Here is an 18,741-nt window from a genome sequence, read left to right on the forward strand (position 1 = left end):
TGTGTTTATTGCAGAGTTAGGAGTACAAGACTATCTTGGAGCTCTCAGTCTTTGCTGTAGAGTACCTGTCAGCAGTTCTGTGGTGGAACCAAGGTTCTAAACACGACTGTGTGAGGCCCTTGGAGCCCCTTGCTGTGTGCGTTGAAACACATAGGCATAGCTCCATTTCACTTCCAGAATTCTGCAATCTGCAGGTGTAGAACTGCACCTTGAGTGAGTGGTCTCAGTGATAGCTGTATCTCTGATGGAAAGGGATATCTCTATATCTCACATCTGAGATAGCTGCCCTTTCTGGTTATCACCAGCCCAATGGAACCCTGAGGGACATGCAGCACATAAGACACTCCAGACCCATGCACATCCATTGTTTCAGTATTCCTTAGGGCTGTGGCTTCCTTCCCTGGTTAACTGAGTGCACTATGAATAACCTGAAGCAGAACTGACAAAAAGGTTTATCTTGATTATTAATTCTGAACATTTTGTGTTGAAGCCTGTAGCACTTTGAGAAGCATTCAGAGGTTGTGAATGGTCTCAGTAAGAATAGTGTGGTAATTGATTAGCAATGTCTGCTGTGACACCTGATGGGAGAATGTGGCATACGTAGCAAATATTTGCCATCCTTGCCCTTGAGGGCTCCTCTTGCTCCTAGATTATGGTTGTATACAAGTATTACATTCCATGCTTCTTGTCTCTTGGGGGTCTCCCTGGTTCTCTGCAGACTCACTAAGTGCTGTGTCACCTGCTTTCATAGAAAGAATGCCCCAGCTGCCTGACTTCATCTCCAGGAGACAGGTTTATGAAAGACATCAGTGGAAGGAAGTATCCACTTTGGAAGAGAGATCAAAGAAAAACAAAAACCACTTTCCTTAGTTTTTCCTATATATATTTATTTTATTCTTTTCACTAATAGCTCTAGCATACCTAATACTATTAAATCCATGCTATGCTTGGTGCATTTCAGAGATTCTCCCCCTTGGGGAGTAGGAATAAGCTTTGAGTTTCCAGTGCAAGTTAGAATGTACCACTAATACTTCTAATATGGGATTTCCCAAATGTCTTACACTCCAGGAATCTAAGTAATTTGTGGAACTAGAAATGGGTTACAGTAGGAAGTCTACTGAAGAATACCAGTTTTAAATTACAGTGTCTTAAATTCTCTTGTTATTCTCCAGTGCGGTACAGAGCAACATTTGACTTGAGCAGTCTTAAGATGGTATCCTTTTATCTGTCCCCATACGTAAGGAAGAGCATTTTACATTTACTCTGTTTCTAAGATGTACTTCCCCACATCCTCACATTTAGACATTTCTGATGTGGTGACACTTGCCAACTGATGCTTTTCTTTTGTATTTCTTTTGCCAAAAATGCTGTCATTAATTCAATGGCTTAACATCAGAAGTACAGTTATGATTCTCCTTCTAGGGGACAATTAATCCTGTCATAGTGTTTTTCACAGTCATCCTGAGAATGCTTCCCTGAACAGAATATGCCTTTATGGGGTTACTGTTTCCCCTGCTTCTCTTCATAGTTTAATTACTATTTTCAAAAATCTTTTTTTATAGCCTCGTGTACATTATACTGTAAATCATAAACACACTTTGATTTCCCAAGAGCAGGTTACAGAACATCAAAACCTGCTTTATGACATTCTGAAAGGCAGGTCTGGTAGCAGCAAGTCTGGTAGCAAGATGTGAGGCAACAAAGGCCATTGACACCACTGATTGGATTTCCACACTGCGTAAGAGTTGAGTGATGTGTGTCCAAATGCGTTAATTTACCAACCAGCTGGACTAAATTGTACCTGGCTCTGTAACATTCCATGGTGACATGTGGGTCAAAGACTTGACTTGTAGCAAGCTACATAGAAGTAATTTGTTTTATGTCATTGTACACCTTTGTGTCATAGGCAACAGGGGAATATGGGCTTATATCATTTTGAAAATAATAATCGGAGAATGTTTCTTTTTCTTTGCCATGAAAATGAGGGGGAGTTGTCATCTAAAATTGGCTTCAGACGTGGGAGTTACGCTGATTGAGATTTTTAGGCTCCTGTCATATTCCGTGCCGTGAAGTGCTTTGCCAAAGAAATGACTTGTTAAAATAAACAAAATAAATGTCTCCGTTTGGGTAGTGGACTGTAAAGTCTCAGCTTTTAGTTCTAGGTAAGGATTGTGGCTATTTTCTTAGATATATCAGCTCTTGAAATGCATTTTCCCCCAGGATCCTGTAGCATGTGACTTTTAGGATTTCAATTCTGTAAAGTCAGCCAAGGCTTTTTCAGGGAAGAAGAGGGTCTTAGAACAAACTAGGCCCTTGTGCTGTTTCAGAAATGCACTTGGTTTCTTTACTCTTAAAGCCCTGTTGTCACTCTTCTCTTTGTTTCACTGCGGCTATTCCCATAGAGAGCCTCCATCTCTTTAAGGTGGCACTCTTTTGTTGCTTTTCTGGGGTATGTGATTTTGGGGAGAACAACAAAAATGATAGCTGGCTGAGAAGTAGTGGAAACCTGATTTTTTTTTTTGATGAGGAAGATTCACCCTGAGCTAACATCCATTGCCAATCTTCCTCTTCTTTTTTTGGCTTGAGGAAGATTAGCCCCGAGCTAATATCTGTACCAGTCTTCCTTAATTTTGTATGTGGGATGCCTCCACAGTATGGCTGATGAGTGGTATAGGTCTGTGTCCAGGATCCAAACCTGCAAACCCGGGCCGCTGAAGCGGAACGTGCAGAACTTGAACCACTCAACCACAGGGCCGGTCCCTGGAAGCCTGATTTTTGATGTGCTAGGTTTCATTTCAGGTTATTCAGAAATTTTCAATGATTTTTACCAGTGTAAATAAAGTTTGTGACATATAAAAATATTAATGTAACATTTTGTGCCATCAAGGAAATGTTTCAAAGCGTTTTTCCCAGTGGAGCTTAGGAATGCTTACACTTGACTTTTATCTTGAAGTTAGAAGATAAAGTTGTTAGTTAAAGTTAGTTAGATAAAGAAGTTAAGTGATAAAGATTGGAGTTCAGTAAAAATACAGGAGAGTTAATAATACTTGACTGTTTCTTTTTATCATGATGAGAAAAAGGAGTGAAATCTATGAATGGGTGTAGTTCTTTGTACGTGGTCTTGGAAAGACTGAGAACCTGTTGTCAAAATAAGTTTGTGATCTAAGAAGATCTCAACACTCAAGTTTGGAAACACTGTCAAAATAAGTTTGTGATCTAAGAAGATCTCAACACTCAAGTTTGGAAACACTCTCGTATGTCTCATATTCATGGATCACTGACAAGGAAGGCAGAGAGCTTTGTTCTTTTATTCATGTATTCCAACACCTAGAACAGTGCCTAGGCCATTAAAAAACTCAACAAATATTTGTTGGATGAGTCAGTGAATGAGAAGGAAAGGAAATGACTTTTTAGGTTCAGTTCAGCACTGTGAATCTTGAGCATGATGGGCAGAGGGACCCTGTTCCTATCCTGCCCTTGAGAAGCCCTCTGTTCAGCAGCAGAATGTTAATACTGCTCCCAAGTTAGGCTCTGTTCCTCTTACATGGCATCAGGCTCCAGCCCAAACTGTTAGGGAACAGTGGTCAAGTATAGCTTTCTTTCTGGTTAGGGGGTAGGCAGGTGGGGAGTGGGTCTAAACAAACTGAACTCAGAGCTTTTTTTATGAGCAGTACAAGAAGTCTTAAAAGTACCCCAACTCTTTGCCTGACAGATTTCTGGGGAGGATAGAGAACCAGGTGCAGCTGGGGGTTTAAGGGGGATGGAGTGGAATAGTCTCAGTGGTTTCAGGTCAGAGACTCTGGGATGCACAACAGCAACATGCCACACAGCCTAGACAAGACAGCGGAAACAGGCGGAACTGAGGTGAAGTGGTCAGGCTAGGGCGTGTGTTCTTGAGCAAGAGCTTTGGGCAAGCCTGAGCATTTGGGTAATTTAGGTGTAGGGAGCCCGGAGCAAAGTGTTAGTCATACAACCTGGCTTCCACGTTACACCTTTATAGATCACGTCCTCTTCGGCCGGGAGGTACATCTCTTATTCTGCTAAACTAGTTACATTGAAATGGGGAAAAAAAATTTACTGGATCTTCTATCTGTAGCACTCATCAGAGTGATCTCCACTTTTCACTATCTTTGAGCTATTTAACAAATCTGAAATTGTTTAAAAAAAACTGATTGCAGTGCAAATGACTCTTGTCCATTGAAATGCAAATTGTGTCTAATGCAATTGATTATTGCCCTGTTGACCAGTTTTGCATCTGTTTGTAAATAGATGCTTATATATGTCTTTGCCCTTTGGATTGTCTTTTGAACTCATTGTAACCTCTTACCAGCTCTTTCATTTAGTAATGAGTTCAGCAAAATCTTTGATTTTACCTTTTAAAAAATTATCCTTCATCAATATAGAATTTTAAACTTAGAGAATTGATAAAGAGGGGCTAACTTATTCTGAATAATCGGAACTCTTTAATAACATTTTACGCTGGGGTATATGATCTGATAGTGGGAGGCTTTCCATGGGAAATGTGCGTTGCATATCAAGTTGACTGAGCTTTATACCTACACAGGCCAGAGACAGGGAAGAAGCAGAACTCAGGGTCAGAAGAGGTGTCCAACTTCGTATACATACATGGAAGAAATTCCTGTGATGGTTGAAGGAACAGATGTACAGGAGAGGGGCAGGGACAGCAGAAGTGTAATCCAGAGACCTGAAAAACAATGCTCTAAAGGGCTTAAACTTCCCACAAAATTTCTTGACAGCTAGTGAGCCTACGATCTGTTCACCCATTTTCAATTTTGTTAACTTATCTTTATGTTTTAGAGATGAAGCATCCTCAATGTTTAATAAGAAAACCAATTTTACTATTGAGTTTATGGCCACTTTGTTAAAATATGTATACTTAATAAAACAAGGACTACACATGTTACCTCTGCTTCATATGACATGCATCTTTTGTTCTAAATCATAAATATTATTTGTTGTGGACCGTCAGGAGAGCAGGAACTTGTTCTGTTGCCTCTGGGAGAGACATTTGGTGAGAGATCCCACAGATGCCCTCTCAGTGAGACTGTCTAGAGTTGTACATCACTGACAAACGTGTGAGAAGAGCTCTTCCATAGGAATGTAGACATATTTGTGGGAGTTCTTTTTCCAAATAGTAGACATGAGGGTGTGACGAATTTATGGAAAACTTGAGATTTATTTAAGAATTGAGGAAGATAAACTTGTGCTATACAGCCAGCGGAGAATTTTTGGCTTGGTAAAGAGACAACTTTGGGAGGACATAATAGCTTTATTCAAATTGTTTAAATATTTGCTGGGTTATTGTTCATAGGAGAAATTAGACTTCTTCCATGCAGTTCCCGAGGGCAAAACTAAGGCCAGCTACAAGGAGACATCTGTCAATTCGGTATGGGTGAATTTTCTAAAAAGTAGTGAGAGTGCTGGTTCCAAACGATTGCAGACCCCTTGAAGCCTTCTCTCAGAAAATATGTGATCGATCGCCTGCTCCTGACCTTATGTAAGAGACCCTATGAGGGAAAACTTGGACCAGACTGTCTCTAGGGTCAAAGACCTAGCTATATAATTATGTGACGGCTTTCCTTAAAAACATACAGATGTTTTGTAGCATTAGGAAAAATGGGGAAAGAGGTTTGCTCTTCTTTCTTGATTCTAAATGCTAAATATGAAAGCCATTGTTATTGCAAGTCACCCTCCAATCTTTCCAGAAATGACTGACATTCTGAGGCTTCAGAGGAGGTGTTGGATTTCCTGGTAGATGAAGAAGCTGCTGTCTGTAATCATTCCTTGTGTGGGCCCAACCAGATTTTGGCAACAGATGCACTTGATGTGTAATTGTGGCAGTGGCCAAAAAATGTAACTAGGATTGGCAGTCCCAGGGGCCACAGGAAATGTGACAACATAGGAATTATTTTTTGAAACCAACTGCCTCCCTTTGGCAAGCTTAGGATATAGAATACAGTTTTAGCCCACTGCTAGGGGTTTGAGGTGGGTGTTGGAAGGACTCAGGAAGCCAGGTTTGTGGACCTGCAGGTTCTTCTTTTCCCAATGAATGAAGAACAAGATAAACAGAGTTGGAGGCAAATATCGGGATTTAAAGACCTAATGATGGTATGCTATTTTAAAAAGTAGGATTAAAGTACTTTCAGAGAGTAGTGAGCCTGGGAAGAAGGTAGACTTTTCAGGCACGGTGCATCTTGCTGCTTCTCCAGCAGACATGCAGATTACTGAGCAAACACTGGATGAGCTGATCCTAACTTATAGCTGGGGTTTACTGGAGATCTAGTGGCTTCGAGAAGAGGAGAAAGAATGGAAAATAGTTGGTGACCAAGTTAGAATTTTGATGTACTCCTACCCTCTTGAGGCAAGCTTAATCTAGCACAGGGGTTGACAAACTATGGCCCAATGGGTCATAGTGGGCCAAATCTGGTCAGCTACTTGTTTTTGTAAATAAAGTGTTTTTGAAACATGGCAGTGCTCATTCGTTTAAGAGTTATCTATAGCTGCTTTTGCACTGTACAATGGTAGAGTTGAATAGTTGCAACAGACTGTATGGTCCAAAAAGCCTAAAATACTTTTCATCTGGCCCTTTACAGAAAAAGTTTGCCAACCCCTGGTCTATCAGGCCATTCCACACTTCATCATGGTCACCCTTTGAAAAGATGCTAATTACACTATTATTGAACCAGAAGAGAAAGTTAGCAGAAGTTATTAGCAAGGCCTTCCACAAACTATGTTTCCATTTTCCATCCTCACTGCTCTTCCTTCCCTGTTTCTTGTACCTAATCTCCCCCACATTGGCACGTGTTTCCTGTCGTTCACTTGAGTTTATTAAACGCCACATACATCATGGAGACATACTGAATAGAATAAAATATTTTGGCCTGTCTGCCCCTTTCTTTCTAGTATTCTACAAAAATTCTAGAAATAAAATGAATTTATTTAACATCTGTTGTATTCATTAGTATATGGCGCTGGGCCCATGAAATCCAGAATAGTAATAACAATTTAATGCAACAAGTGACTATTTTGATCATTAACAAGGGAGAGAATTTCTTGATCCTATATGCAATCACAGTTAACAGGTTTTTAATTGCATTTTTTTCCCCACAATGCCTGGAACAGGTTTTTATTTGTAGTTAGTTGCCTTTGTCCTGTAATGAAAATTATCAGAATGAAATTTACTTTGTATCATACTGAAACAATACCTTTCTGCTGTTGAAATTTGTTTAGTTAAACCTTAATATGTCTCTATTTTTGAGTTGATGGTACTATTAGACATTGCTAGAGGACTGTTGGCCCATCTAGACAGTGAAAGAGTGTGTCTTTCTTTAGAATCTCATGGGTTTCTAACAGTGAACATGGAGATTTATGGCTTTAGTTGGCCAAGTGCATGTTGTTCCAGCCTGTGATTTGTGGTCTGGTGAACAGCCGCAGAACATGTCCTTCACAATTGATTGATCTCTGTGCAGCCTCTTTTGGGCCTCACTAAGAGTATCTTAAACTGAAGAAATCTCGACCAGTTCTTACACATTATTACTTGGGAAATGATCCTATTAAAAATTTGTCCTATGGTAATTTCAAAAGAAGTGACTCTTCCTTAAAGACTTAATTTTTAAACTGTACTTTGAGTCCCACTTATATCACTGAAAGCCTTCAGCTGCTACAAGAAATTGTTTGCCCCACAGATATGTAAATGTGGAAACTTAGAAAATTTTAGCATGCTTCGGGTACATTAATCTTAGCCCAAATCATACAGTTTCTTTGTCTGTGTAAACAGTTGATGTTAGGGTTATAGTGTGTTTTAGAAATGGAAAATCCAGTGAGGGAAAACAATTAGAGAAATGTTTTTAAGTATTTGCTGTGGGGAGCAGAGATGCCCGAGGGGTGGGGAAAGGGGCATCCCAAATGTTACAGGGTCTTAGTGCGTTTCATGTTACACAGAACATCAGAAAAAGCAAAACTCCCATCCTAACAGGACATGTAATGCTTTAGAACTTCTATTTTAATTGTGAAAATGGTATACATTTTTGGTAAAATGAAAATTTGGATTATACAAAAGTTTATAAGTAAAAGGCCTTTCCTACCTAGAAGTAGCCACTGTTAAATTTTCTTGTATATGGTTTCAGAAATGTTTGTGTGTAAAAGTGGATATATATGTATATATATATTTTTTTTACAGATGGGAAATAATATTCGGAAGCATTTTTCCTTCAATAATATATTTGGTCATTTTGAAAATCATTATGTAACTCTACTTCCTTCTTTGTTGCTGCTACAAAGTAATTTATTCAGCCATCCCCCTTTCCATATGTTTGTTAACTTTATTATTTGCTAATTCAGACAGCACTGCAGTGAAAAAAATCTTTGTAACATATATCTGTGCAAGTGTAAATACGTAATTATGGGCTGAATTCCTGAAAGTAGACTTACGGGCTTAAAAGCTGTGCGTGTTTTAAATTTGAACAATTACTGCCAAAGTTTACCTCCAAACTGGTTGCTCCAATTTTACTGTCCTAGTAACAAGGACTTAGAATGGCCATAGCTGGAGATTCTGGAACAGTGTCATTATCATCCTAGCTGACATTTATTGAGCAGGTTCTGTGCATACTGTTCCCAGGGCCTTCTTTACTTGCATTAACTTATTAAATCCTCAGAATGACCCTATGAGGTAGGCACCCATTTTACAGATAAGGAAACTAAACCTGAGTCACACTGAGAGGTTACTTGACTTGCCTGCGTAAGTCACTTAGGGTAGTGAGTGCCTGAGGATCCAAATGCATGTGTGTTGACAGTGGTACAAGCAGGGGAATACAGTCAGCTTGGATTGGTAAAGAGAGATGATAATGAAGTGAGAGACAGAAGTCTGGGATATAGCTGTGAATGTTTACCCCAGAAAGAGTACAAACAAAGAAATAATGCACAATTTATTCTTATGGGTAAAGTGATGTTGAGAAAAATAAATGCACTGTTGTGTATTTAAAGAAGATGGGGGAGGATCTTCTGGAATTTTTTTATTAGCCACTGACCAGAGATTTGGAATGAAAAATGTGCCAGTTAGAAATGAAGCAAGATTAGGGACCAGCCCGGTGGCGCAAGCGGTTAAGTGTACGCGCCCCACTGCAGCGGCCCGGGGTTTGCTGGTTCGGATCCCAGGCGCGCACCGATGTGCTGCTTGGCAAGCCATGCTGTGGCGGCGTGCCATATAAAGTGGAGGAAGATGAGCACGGATGTTAGCCCAGGGTCAGTCTTCCTCAGCAGAAAAAAAAGAGGAGGATTGGCAGATGTTAGCTCAGGGCTGATCTCCTCACAAAAAAAAAAAAAATAAAAGAAGCAAGGTTAGAAAGACTATGTATTTCCTTACTTTCCTTACTGTACCTTCTAAATGAATTGGTTAATTGAAGCCTGATTTAAAAAAAAAAAAGTCAATGTTCTTAAAGGTCCCTTGTAATGTACAAGTTCCCTTCTCTAGAAAAGGAGGTTTTGTTTTGCTTTTTTGTTTTTTCAGAATTTGAGATAGTGAGAACAAAGTGAACAACCAAGAAAAGAAGTTAAAACTGTAGTCTGTGCAGGCCAAAAGGAAAAGGAGTGACAGAGTGTCCATCCAGCAGGAAATTTTTTTTTTTTTTTGGTGAGGAAGATCAGCCCTGCGCTAACATCTGCCAATCCTCCTCTTTTTTTTGCTGAGGAAGACTGGCCCTGGGCTAACATCCATGCCCATCTTCCTCCACTTAAATGGGATGCTGCCACAGCATGGCCTGCCAAGCGGTGCGTCGAGGCGCGCCCGAGATCCGAACCAGCGAACCCCAGGCCACCGCAGCGGAGCACACGCACCAACCACTTGCGCCACTGGGCTGGCCCCCAGCAGGAAATTTTGTCTGTGAATATGCTCTTACTGATGACTGTCAACCTACCAAGGAAACAGGATGAGTTGGACTAGAGAAATAATAAAATAATTAATACTGAGATTTTTTTTCCCTTCAATTACCTTGTAAAGGAAGTAGCTGTTGAAAGTTAAAGGTTTTGTAACTGAGTCATTGAACAACATAAATTTTTAAAATTATTGATTTTAGAAATTGGGCCCTCAAACTAAGTACAACACACACTGCGTTTTCCATGACATCTTGCTATCAAACTTATGTAGAATCTTAGGGCTTGTACAGCCTTTAGAAGCAGTCTGGTCTCAACCTCTTATTCTGGAGAGAAGGAAAATGAGGCCCAGAGATATTCAAACTTACCAAAAAATTCCAATTGAGTAAACCAAAAAGTGAGTTATGGTATCTGATCTTTAGATGGCCTATCTGGTCATCTTTCCACCGTACGGCTGTATCATCTCTCTGAAAAGGAACGATGTTTACAAATATTCTCAATAATCAGTGGAGAATTCAATAACATAAAATGTTTATATCAATTCAGTTTTAATTGTCTCATAGGCCTTCTGAAGATAGGCAGATAAACTTAAATGCTTATAACATTTTCAAGGGGGAACAAAACTAGATTTTAATATGAATTATCCATTCTGTAGGTAAAATAGCATTTAATGTGATTGCTAGAATTTGTATTTCCTTAGGGCCACCTTCTCTAGGTGTCATTAAGTGTTACCAACAATCTGTTTTAAAAGTGGGGGGAAAATCCCCCCACTTTTAAAAAGAATAGAATGAAGCCAACGTTCTTGCTTATTAGAGAAAAGTTCTAATGGAATCAGTGAAGGAGAGAGCCAAAAGTAGGGGGAGATGTGTATGGTTTAGGGAGGGGTTTGTTGACAGTTCCACTGTCCAAACTGCTCCATGCTCTCAGCTCCTCTGCAAGTGCTCTTAAGAAATTCCTGTGACGATGGCCTTGAGACTGAGGTGTAGAACAGAACAAGAGAAGAGGTTAGGAAAGCTTCTGAAGTGCTGTCTGTATGCACATGTATAAAGGTAGAGAGGCAGAAGAGTTCCCACAGAAAGAGTCTAGAGAGGGGCATCAGAGATAACCTGGGTAAGACATCAGGCCTTAGAATAATATTCAGAAATGTTGAATGTAGCAAAAATAGCACTAAGGGTTTAGGGAAGGCAAACTCATTTTTGGACACTAGCCATGTCTGAGTTTCTTATAGTGAAGTGGTTAAGAGTAAAAGAGCAGCTTCGCATTTAATGTATATTGCTTATGATTAATCTGAGGTCTAATCTTAGAGGTTGCCCTGATTCTTTCCCACCGACACTGAGTTTCCAGCAGGATGACCTTTGGCAACTCACCTATCCTCTTTCTGCCTTTTGTTTCCTATTTGGTGAAATGAGTATAATAACAGCACCTACCTCACAGGGTAGATTAAATGAAGAGCGTGGTGTTTGGCACATCGTAAGCTATTTATGCGGTGTTCAACACATAGTAAGCTGTTTATGTCTTGGATATTGTTGTTGCTTCCATTACAACTAATACAATTTATACAGTCTTGTATATTTTTCCACTTGTTTCTCTAGAACAAACAAATAGAATTGAGACAGATGGCTCAAAGAATAATATGTGTTAGAGGCTGGTAACACATAGGACCCATTGCACTTGCATCAGCAGTTTCTTTCACGGGCTTCCTAGGAGAGAGTCTCCCCTTTGGCATGTCTCAGTGTCCAGTACAATTTAGGGGACTCCTGGGAAACAACTGCCTTCATCTCCTCTGGCCTGTGCCTCTGCAGAACCACAGACTCGAGCAGCCGCACAAGGTAGGAGCAGAGAGCTGATCCGCGGATGTGAGTTTCACTTGGCTGCCGTAGCACACATCTGTATAGGAGGACAAGGAGTGCACTGGGGAATCTGGAGGTGCGTTGCCAAGGTGAAGAACTCTGAGGATCACCCCTGGGAATATAGTGATAACACTTCGGACATTTACAAGAAGCTTTCACATATGTTACCTCATTTGATTTTCTCAGCACTGAGGCATGTGAAATAAAAACGAAGCTTTCTTCCCCTTACTTTGACTTCAGTATCTAGGTCTCCTCTTAATCTGTTTACGTTATTAAAGCATTTCCAAAGTGTTAAGATATCTCTCTATATACTAATCTTCAGTTTCTGAAATGATGTCTCTTCCGTAACCATGACTATTAAGCTGACAACAGACAGGCTCTCATGGGACCCTGGACATGGGACATGATTTTGTTGTAGTTTTGGAAATTTGCCCTAGTTTGAGGGAATAGAAAGATATGGCACCTTCTGTTTCATTTTATAGGTTCAAATACCATTGAATATCGCTGTAGGTTTTGGCTCGCTGAATACATTGGTAACAGTGGGGTTTTGCTAACTTTAATACTCCATTTTAAGAGGAGAGAATGGTTCAGCATTTACACTACCATTACAGCTATTTTGTTAACGTGTTAAATAATAATCAAGGGCTGTTGTAAAAACTCATCAGATTTCCTAAGCTTTTTAAAACCGTGGAAGTGTAATCCAGTCCAGTTTCAAAGCTACTGCTGTAGCCTTTGTCCCCATCATCGGGCTTGTTCAGTCTGCAGATGAAATTCATGCAATGGCCAGAGGTATCAGAAACTGAGATATCAGTTACTGCCAACTTTTAAGGCACCGTGAGCAATAGTTACTTTGTCCTCTTTTTGTGGCTACTCAAAGAATAGTTTTGAAATTATATTTCCTTTATCTTACCCGAGTGTATCTGCCTAGAAAGATTTGCTGAGAGAAAGTGTTTTTTTGAGGTAAAATACGGGACTGAAATTAAAAGCCACACCTCAAAACTGCCATCCCAAGGATTGGGATTCTGACACCAGTAAATAGGTGCTAACTACTTGATTGTCCAGTAGCAGCTACGTGTACCTGGCCCAGCGTCTTCTCCAAGGGGACAGGGAATGTTGATTATACTAAGGTGCTTTCTGAATGTGAAGCTAGAGAAGAGCTGAAATTTTCCTCTTCGAGTCTGTTTGATCACACAAATGACTTATAGCCACATAGATTTGCAAACATGCATGGAGACCCCAGACCACAAGGCCATCTTCTGAGGGACTCAATGCTCTGATGGCCGCCTGATTTTTTGGAGGTGTGGGTTTAGTTTGGCACAGATCTCCCGTCCACAGAAGCCCTGGGGCTCTGGTGCTGGCTTCCAGTCACGTGGTTGGTAAGACGCAAGACTGGCTGGAGTGGTTTACGAATGGGTTTCCGATTCCTTGGGTTTCAGTTCTCTTCAGCTCGGATCAGTTACGTTTTCTCAGAGTCACAAGCTGTCCCCAGCATGAGGGCTGGGCCTGGGACTAATGATGTGTGTTCGTTCTCTTCTGTCCTTTGAGTGTTGGGCTTCATTCTAACTCCTCATCTCGAGCAGTTCCTAGTTTTGGTCACGTCAATGAAACCCTTCTTCAAAAATATGTACTGTCTACTAGAATCTGAATAAACTAACTGAAAAAGTCTAGTTAACAACTGGCTGAACCTGTGGCCATTTTTTAAGACAACTTTCCCTCTCTTGTGAATTTCACCCAGCTGTATAGTCCAGCAATACCGTCCTTAGTGTGACAGGCCAAAGGTCCTTGGTCCTTGTGACAAACACAGTGCCCTTCCCAATGCTGTGGTGCCCCTGAAGGAAAACAGCATCACACCATGGTGTGGCTAAGTTCCCATTTAAATTCCCCTTGATCCATGGTTCATGTTACACCTTACTCAGACTTTAGCACTCAGTGAAAACCAGATCGGGAAGACCACCCTAGTCAAGTGGACAGTCTGATGATTTAAAGAAAATTTCATCTATCTCAGTGTGTTCCATTGTCTAGATGCTCTGGAAGTCAGATGTGCTTATGGCTGTTGTGTGGATACATCTGGTGGTATATCACTTTTTTTTCTTTTTCTTTAGGACCAGGAAGAAAACAAGGGAGCAACAAGTTGGCCAGAATTCTACATCGATCAGCTCAATTCCATGGCTGCTGTGGGTATACTTTCTGTTCTACGACACACAGTTTAAAATGCAAGTCTAGTACAAAGCACACGGTTGCACAATAAATTCACTTAAGAACTACCAAATGTCATTATCTTTCCAAACTCCATTCCACGTGCTCAATATTAGGGGGATAAAGGGGGTAGGAGTGGTACTTGGCAAAGTGATTTTTTTCTAGTGTTTTAAATAAAGTGAGCACACACTAAAATATAAGTGACTTTAATGTTATAAGAGGAAATGTCATCTTAAATCTGGCTTATGTTCAACTTTAATTTGCAATTGCTCTTACCAGTCATTTGAGCTTTATTATGGCAGCACTATTCTAAAAGTTAATACCATTTAAAAACAGTACAATGAAACTATGGCTACACTCTTTTCTCTTTTTTACTGGGGACTTGCTTAGTTCCTGGGTTCTTGATTTCACAGGGCACCAAGGTACTCTTTTACTCATATAAATAAGAAAAAGGAGTTCATGGGATAAGTGGTTTAATGAAAAGGTGTAATAATGATTATGCTGAGATGTCCTTGGGAAATCTGTGGCACATGGATTTTTGGTTCAGTAATTGCTTAAAATGCATTCTCAATGTCTAAATAGTATTCTGATAACACGGATGTCTCTGTGATGTCAGCGTTCCGAGCAGCTGGAGGAGCCCCTGTTGATCCCAGCTAAAACACGCAGCAGAAAACATGTCATCAACCTTTGAACCTTAGTAGCTTAAATCCTGTGTGTTGATAAATCTTGGAGGTTGCCCACCAAGAACACAGTCTTGGCCTCAGTGGGCACACTCACGATTTTAAAAGTCAGTCTGTTACGTTCAATTTTGAGTTTATAATATCCAAGCATATTGTGATATGATAGCTTCCATAATACTTTTCTCTACCTCTTTCTTTCCTGACTGTCCCAGAGTCCTTATGGAGAATTACTTTCTTCTTATCACTTAAAGCAAACATTTTAGATTGTCTAATATTTTGCTGCTGCTGCTGCTGCACAAGTTGAAAACTGGCTAGAATATGTGAGGCATTCACACTTTTGCTAAACTTTCAGGGACCTTCACTTTTAGTAACTTCCTCTTTTCTAGCTTTTTCTTTGAAGATCAATGAATAATAAACAGCCTGGTAAATGTGAACAGGGCTGTATAAATTATAGAAGAAACTGCATAAGCTTTTGCCCCAAGGGTTTCTAGTCTAAAAGCACAGCAGAAAGGAACAGAAAATAACCACCAAATCCTCCTTTAACAAGGCATCCTACACAACGACAGAGATCAGGAAAGGGTGATCTCAGCATTTGTATGAATATGTTAGCAGATGGGGAGGCTAGTGATGACCATCAGGGATTTTCTCTGCATCCGCCTAAGCAATAATAATTTAGAGCCATTTACATTTCCTGCATGTGAAGGTTATTTTCTGAATTCTTGGTCCTGGCTGTTAGGGGAAAAAGCTGTTGGACAGGCTGCCTCTCGTTCGGATTAAGTCAGCATTGTTTGACGTCTAACAAGGGAAGTTGCTTCTTTGTTAATGAATTCATGTCTATAAATGGAGAAGTACTAAACCCTATGGATTTTTTCTTTCTTCAAATTTTGGGGCAGTTAGGTTAATTTGTCCTTTAGCGACTTAATCCAGGCCTTGTCTGGAGTCGACCTGGCACATTTCCTGCACTGGAGAGTCCATGATGTGCCAGTATGTGGCCCTTCTTCAAGAGCCTCCTTTCTCCTTCGTCCAGCTCCTTGGACAACCCTTTGCTGCTTTCATGAGATGTCTATATTTTAATTATATTTGCTTCCTAATCCAAAGTCCTTTCCAAGAGTATCTCAAGGCTATTAAGTTGTCAGTCACTTTGCTATTCTTTATGTGTTAAACACCTAACAAAGCTTTCTAATGCTCCTTTAAGGACGGAGCTAGCAATTTCTGGGGTTGAAGGTAAAAGGCATTAACAGTTCATCAATTAAGGAGGCCTCAGAACTCCTGCAAAAGGGAAGGAACGAGGAGGCCTGATGAGACCAGAGACCCTATGCTAAGTTTTCTGTTTTTTCACCCTGTTTGTTACCTCTACCTCCTCCCACAGTTCTGGTTCATCTCTGAGAACTGCGTTGGAGAATTCTCAACAACGCACAGCAGAAATCCCGAGACGTTGTCCCTGGGCACTGGAAAGGCACACAATTCCTCCAAATCCTTTCATGGCCTGGCAGCTAGACTCTTTGGCTCTCCACTTAGGGGAATTGTTGAAGGGGCATTTATTCACATTGTCATCAGCCACTATCTTCAGCATCAATAGCGACTACTGCTATTGAATGGGCATCATGTGACGGGCAGTAGAACAGGCACTTTCTGTGTTGGTTTAAATCCTTACAAGCACCCTATGCTATAAGTGCTATTTACAGATAAGGAGTCTGAGACAGAGAAAGGTTACCTTGCCCAAAGTCATCTAATTAGGAAGGAGTAGTGCTGAATTTAAATTTATCAGTCTGAGCTCAAAGAAGCCTTTCCAATTTGCCTCTGATTAACTCGGTTTTTAAAACCCTTTGGCATGTAAAAGGATAATCCCACTCCACCCCCAGCTGCCAACAAGGCATCTGTTTTCTTTAATGCCTCGAGAGTCTAATAAACAGCCCAGGTTGAGAACTGCAGCGCTTACTGGCCCTGAAGCCTTTTGTGGAACAAGTTCAGTTACTTTATGTAAGCTTCATAACAAGAGTGCTTTGTTCTTTAAAGGACCGCTGAGTGATCTGTTGGCTTTTAAGGAGTGAAAAACAGTATAATAAAAGAGTGCAGCCCAGCAGATTCGAGAAGGACCTGGGCTTGCTTTCTACGTGGCTTCTCTGCACTCTCAAGGAGGAAGGATGTAAGGTGAAGTTCAGTGTGCTCAGTGGCCTGTCTTATTAAGGTCACCCAAGGAAATGTTTCAAGCAGGAGCTTAGTTCCAGACTCCCAGCCAGGAATGATCTCTGTGCCTCGTTTGTGCGGCTCTCTTGGACCTGTGTGTTCCAATGTATACCTTAGCCGCTTGACTGGAAGACCCTCTGCTGGGACGCGCTTTTTCCTTTCCCCACTTCTCATGTGAGCAGGGCTTTACTAAGTGTGTAAAGCACCCACAGAGGCTGCCACAGGCCCATCCCGTATATGCCATGGTTGGCATAGCAGCCCTCTTCAGAAGTGTAGGTTTAGCCCCTTTTTCTACCAAAAGTTGCAAATTAAGCCTGCTTCCTAAATGGGAAGCTGGAAAACTTGAGACTTTATATAAATTATTTTATTTTGAAAAGTCACAGTAGAATATCAGGTTCATTCACATGTCCTCAGTTTTCTCAATACAATAAATGTGATCTGAGATTCAAACCTAATTGTATCACATACAGAAAGGAGCATATTGTCTTCTGTTTTGAGAGGAAGAAAATGCTCCTTATATTGGGAAAGGAAATTACAATTTGGTTTTCTTGACATTTCATAAATCTCCCAGCTCTACTAGGGAGAGATGTTAGTATAGTCTGCCCTAATTCACTCCTCTCTAGGATTATTAAAAGGGTAAATCTATGCATCTTTATTTAGTATTAGTGAACCACAATAAGAAATGTGTGTCATCTAATTTGGGGATAGTTTTGTGTAGTAAAACTTAGAAACAATGAGTGATATTCATAAAAGGCTTGATTCTGAGCTACAGATTCAAACCGATTGCTTAAGAGTCTAAATGAGTTCAGCTGTGCCAGAGGAGATTAAACGTACTTGGCTGGGTTTGTGCCGAATTTTCCAGGGGATGGGTTTCACGGAGCCGTGAAGAAATTCGTTGGCTATTTCTGCACACAGCTTCTTCCCCTGCCATCCTCTGGTGACAGCTGTCCAGGCACATCACCAGCAAGACAACAGCTTTAGCAGAAATAATAACAGTTTAAAGAACAAGACTTTACTGATTTTTATTTTAGTTGCCATTAAGTGATACTGATGTATTTGTTTGCTTTGGGCTTTACCCTCCTAATTGTGAAGTCAAATTTAGGCTTTAGTTAACATTTGGTTACTTAATGCTGATACTATAGACTTGAAAAAATTAATTAAGTAAAGTTACCCCTGGATGATTTGTGGTCCTGAAAGAATGGGAGAGACTGGATCATTGAGACACATGGATAAGACTTTTTTTTCCCCAATACCCTAGCCTGTTTGCCAACCATGCATTTTATCAGAATTGGTAATGGGTAAGCAGGCTGAGGCTAGATAAGCACGTGTTCAGAGTAGGAGGAAGGCAAGGGACCAGCGGTTCCATGGGTGAGTGGAGCACCTAGGGCCATATGACTTGGGGATACTTTTAGTACAACTAGATGATCAGGGGCTGAAAGGAATGGAAAAGACTTTTTAACACATCTGTAAAGATTACTAGCATTCATGACTTTGTAACATCAACCGAGAGCTGCTTCCTCAGAGCCTTGTTCTTCACAGTGAAGTCCACAGACCTGCAGCATCAGCATCGCACAGAAACTAGTAAGAAATGCAACATCTTAGGCTTCGCCCCAGGCATCCCTCATCAGAACCCGCATTTTCACCAGACCCCCAGGTGATTCATGTCCACTTAAATTTTGAGAAGCACTGCTGTAGCAGATCCCTGAGTAGGGAGAGTGTACACACACGTGCGTGTATTCCGTATCCTGGTTTTCAAATGATGTCGAATCATTTCTAAAACTTAGGCATTTACTCTAAAAGAGTTGTCCATCTTAGTATCAGGTCCAACTTAATTTTTTCTCTTTAAAAAAAATCTGATGTAACAAAAAAGTGTTCAAGTTATACGTTTCAGCGTGAGGAATGGGAGAGAGAGCTGCCCACCTCTGTTGGATAGTGTGGTA

At 40.6% G+C, this 18,741-nt stretch overlaps 1 protein-coding gene across 4 annotated transcripts in view; it reads left to right on the forward strand.

Moving 5' to 3' along the window:
* Positions 1-18,741, forward strand: part of DAAM1 (dishevelled associated activator of morphogenesis 1) — a 159,775-nt gene that overhangs the window by 94,835 nt on the left and 46,199 nt on the right. For all 4 annotated transcript variants that reach the window (XM_058567030.1, XM_058567031.1, XM_058567032.1 and 1 more), the window contains one exon: positions 13,841-13,912. In XM_058567030.1, coding sequence (XP_058423013.1) covers positions 13,841-13,912 — 72 coding nt within the window. The remainder of the gene's footprint in view (positions 1-13,840; positions 13,913-18,741) is intronic.

The sequence above is a fragment of the Diceros bicornis genome, chromosome 24 (assembly GCF_020826845.1).
Source record: "Diceros bicornis minor isolate mBicDic1 chromosome 24, mDicBic1.mat.cur, whole genome shotgun sequence".
Lineage (NCBI taxonomy): Eukaryota > Metazoa > Chordata > Mammalia > Perissodactyla > Rhinocerotidae > Diceros > Diceros bicornis.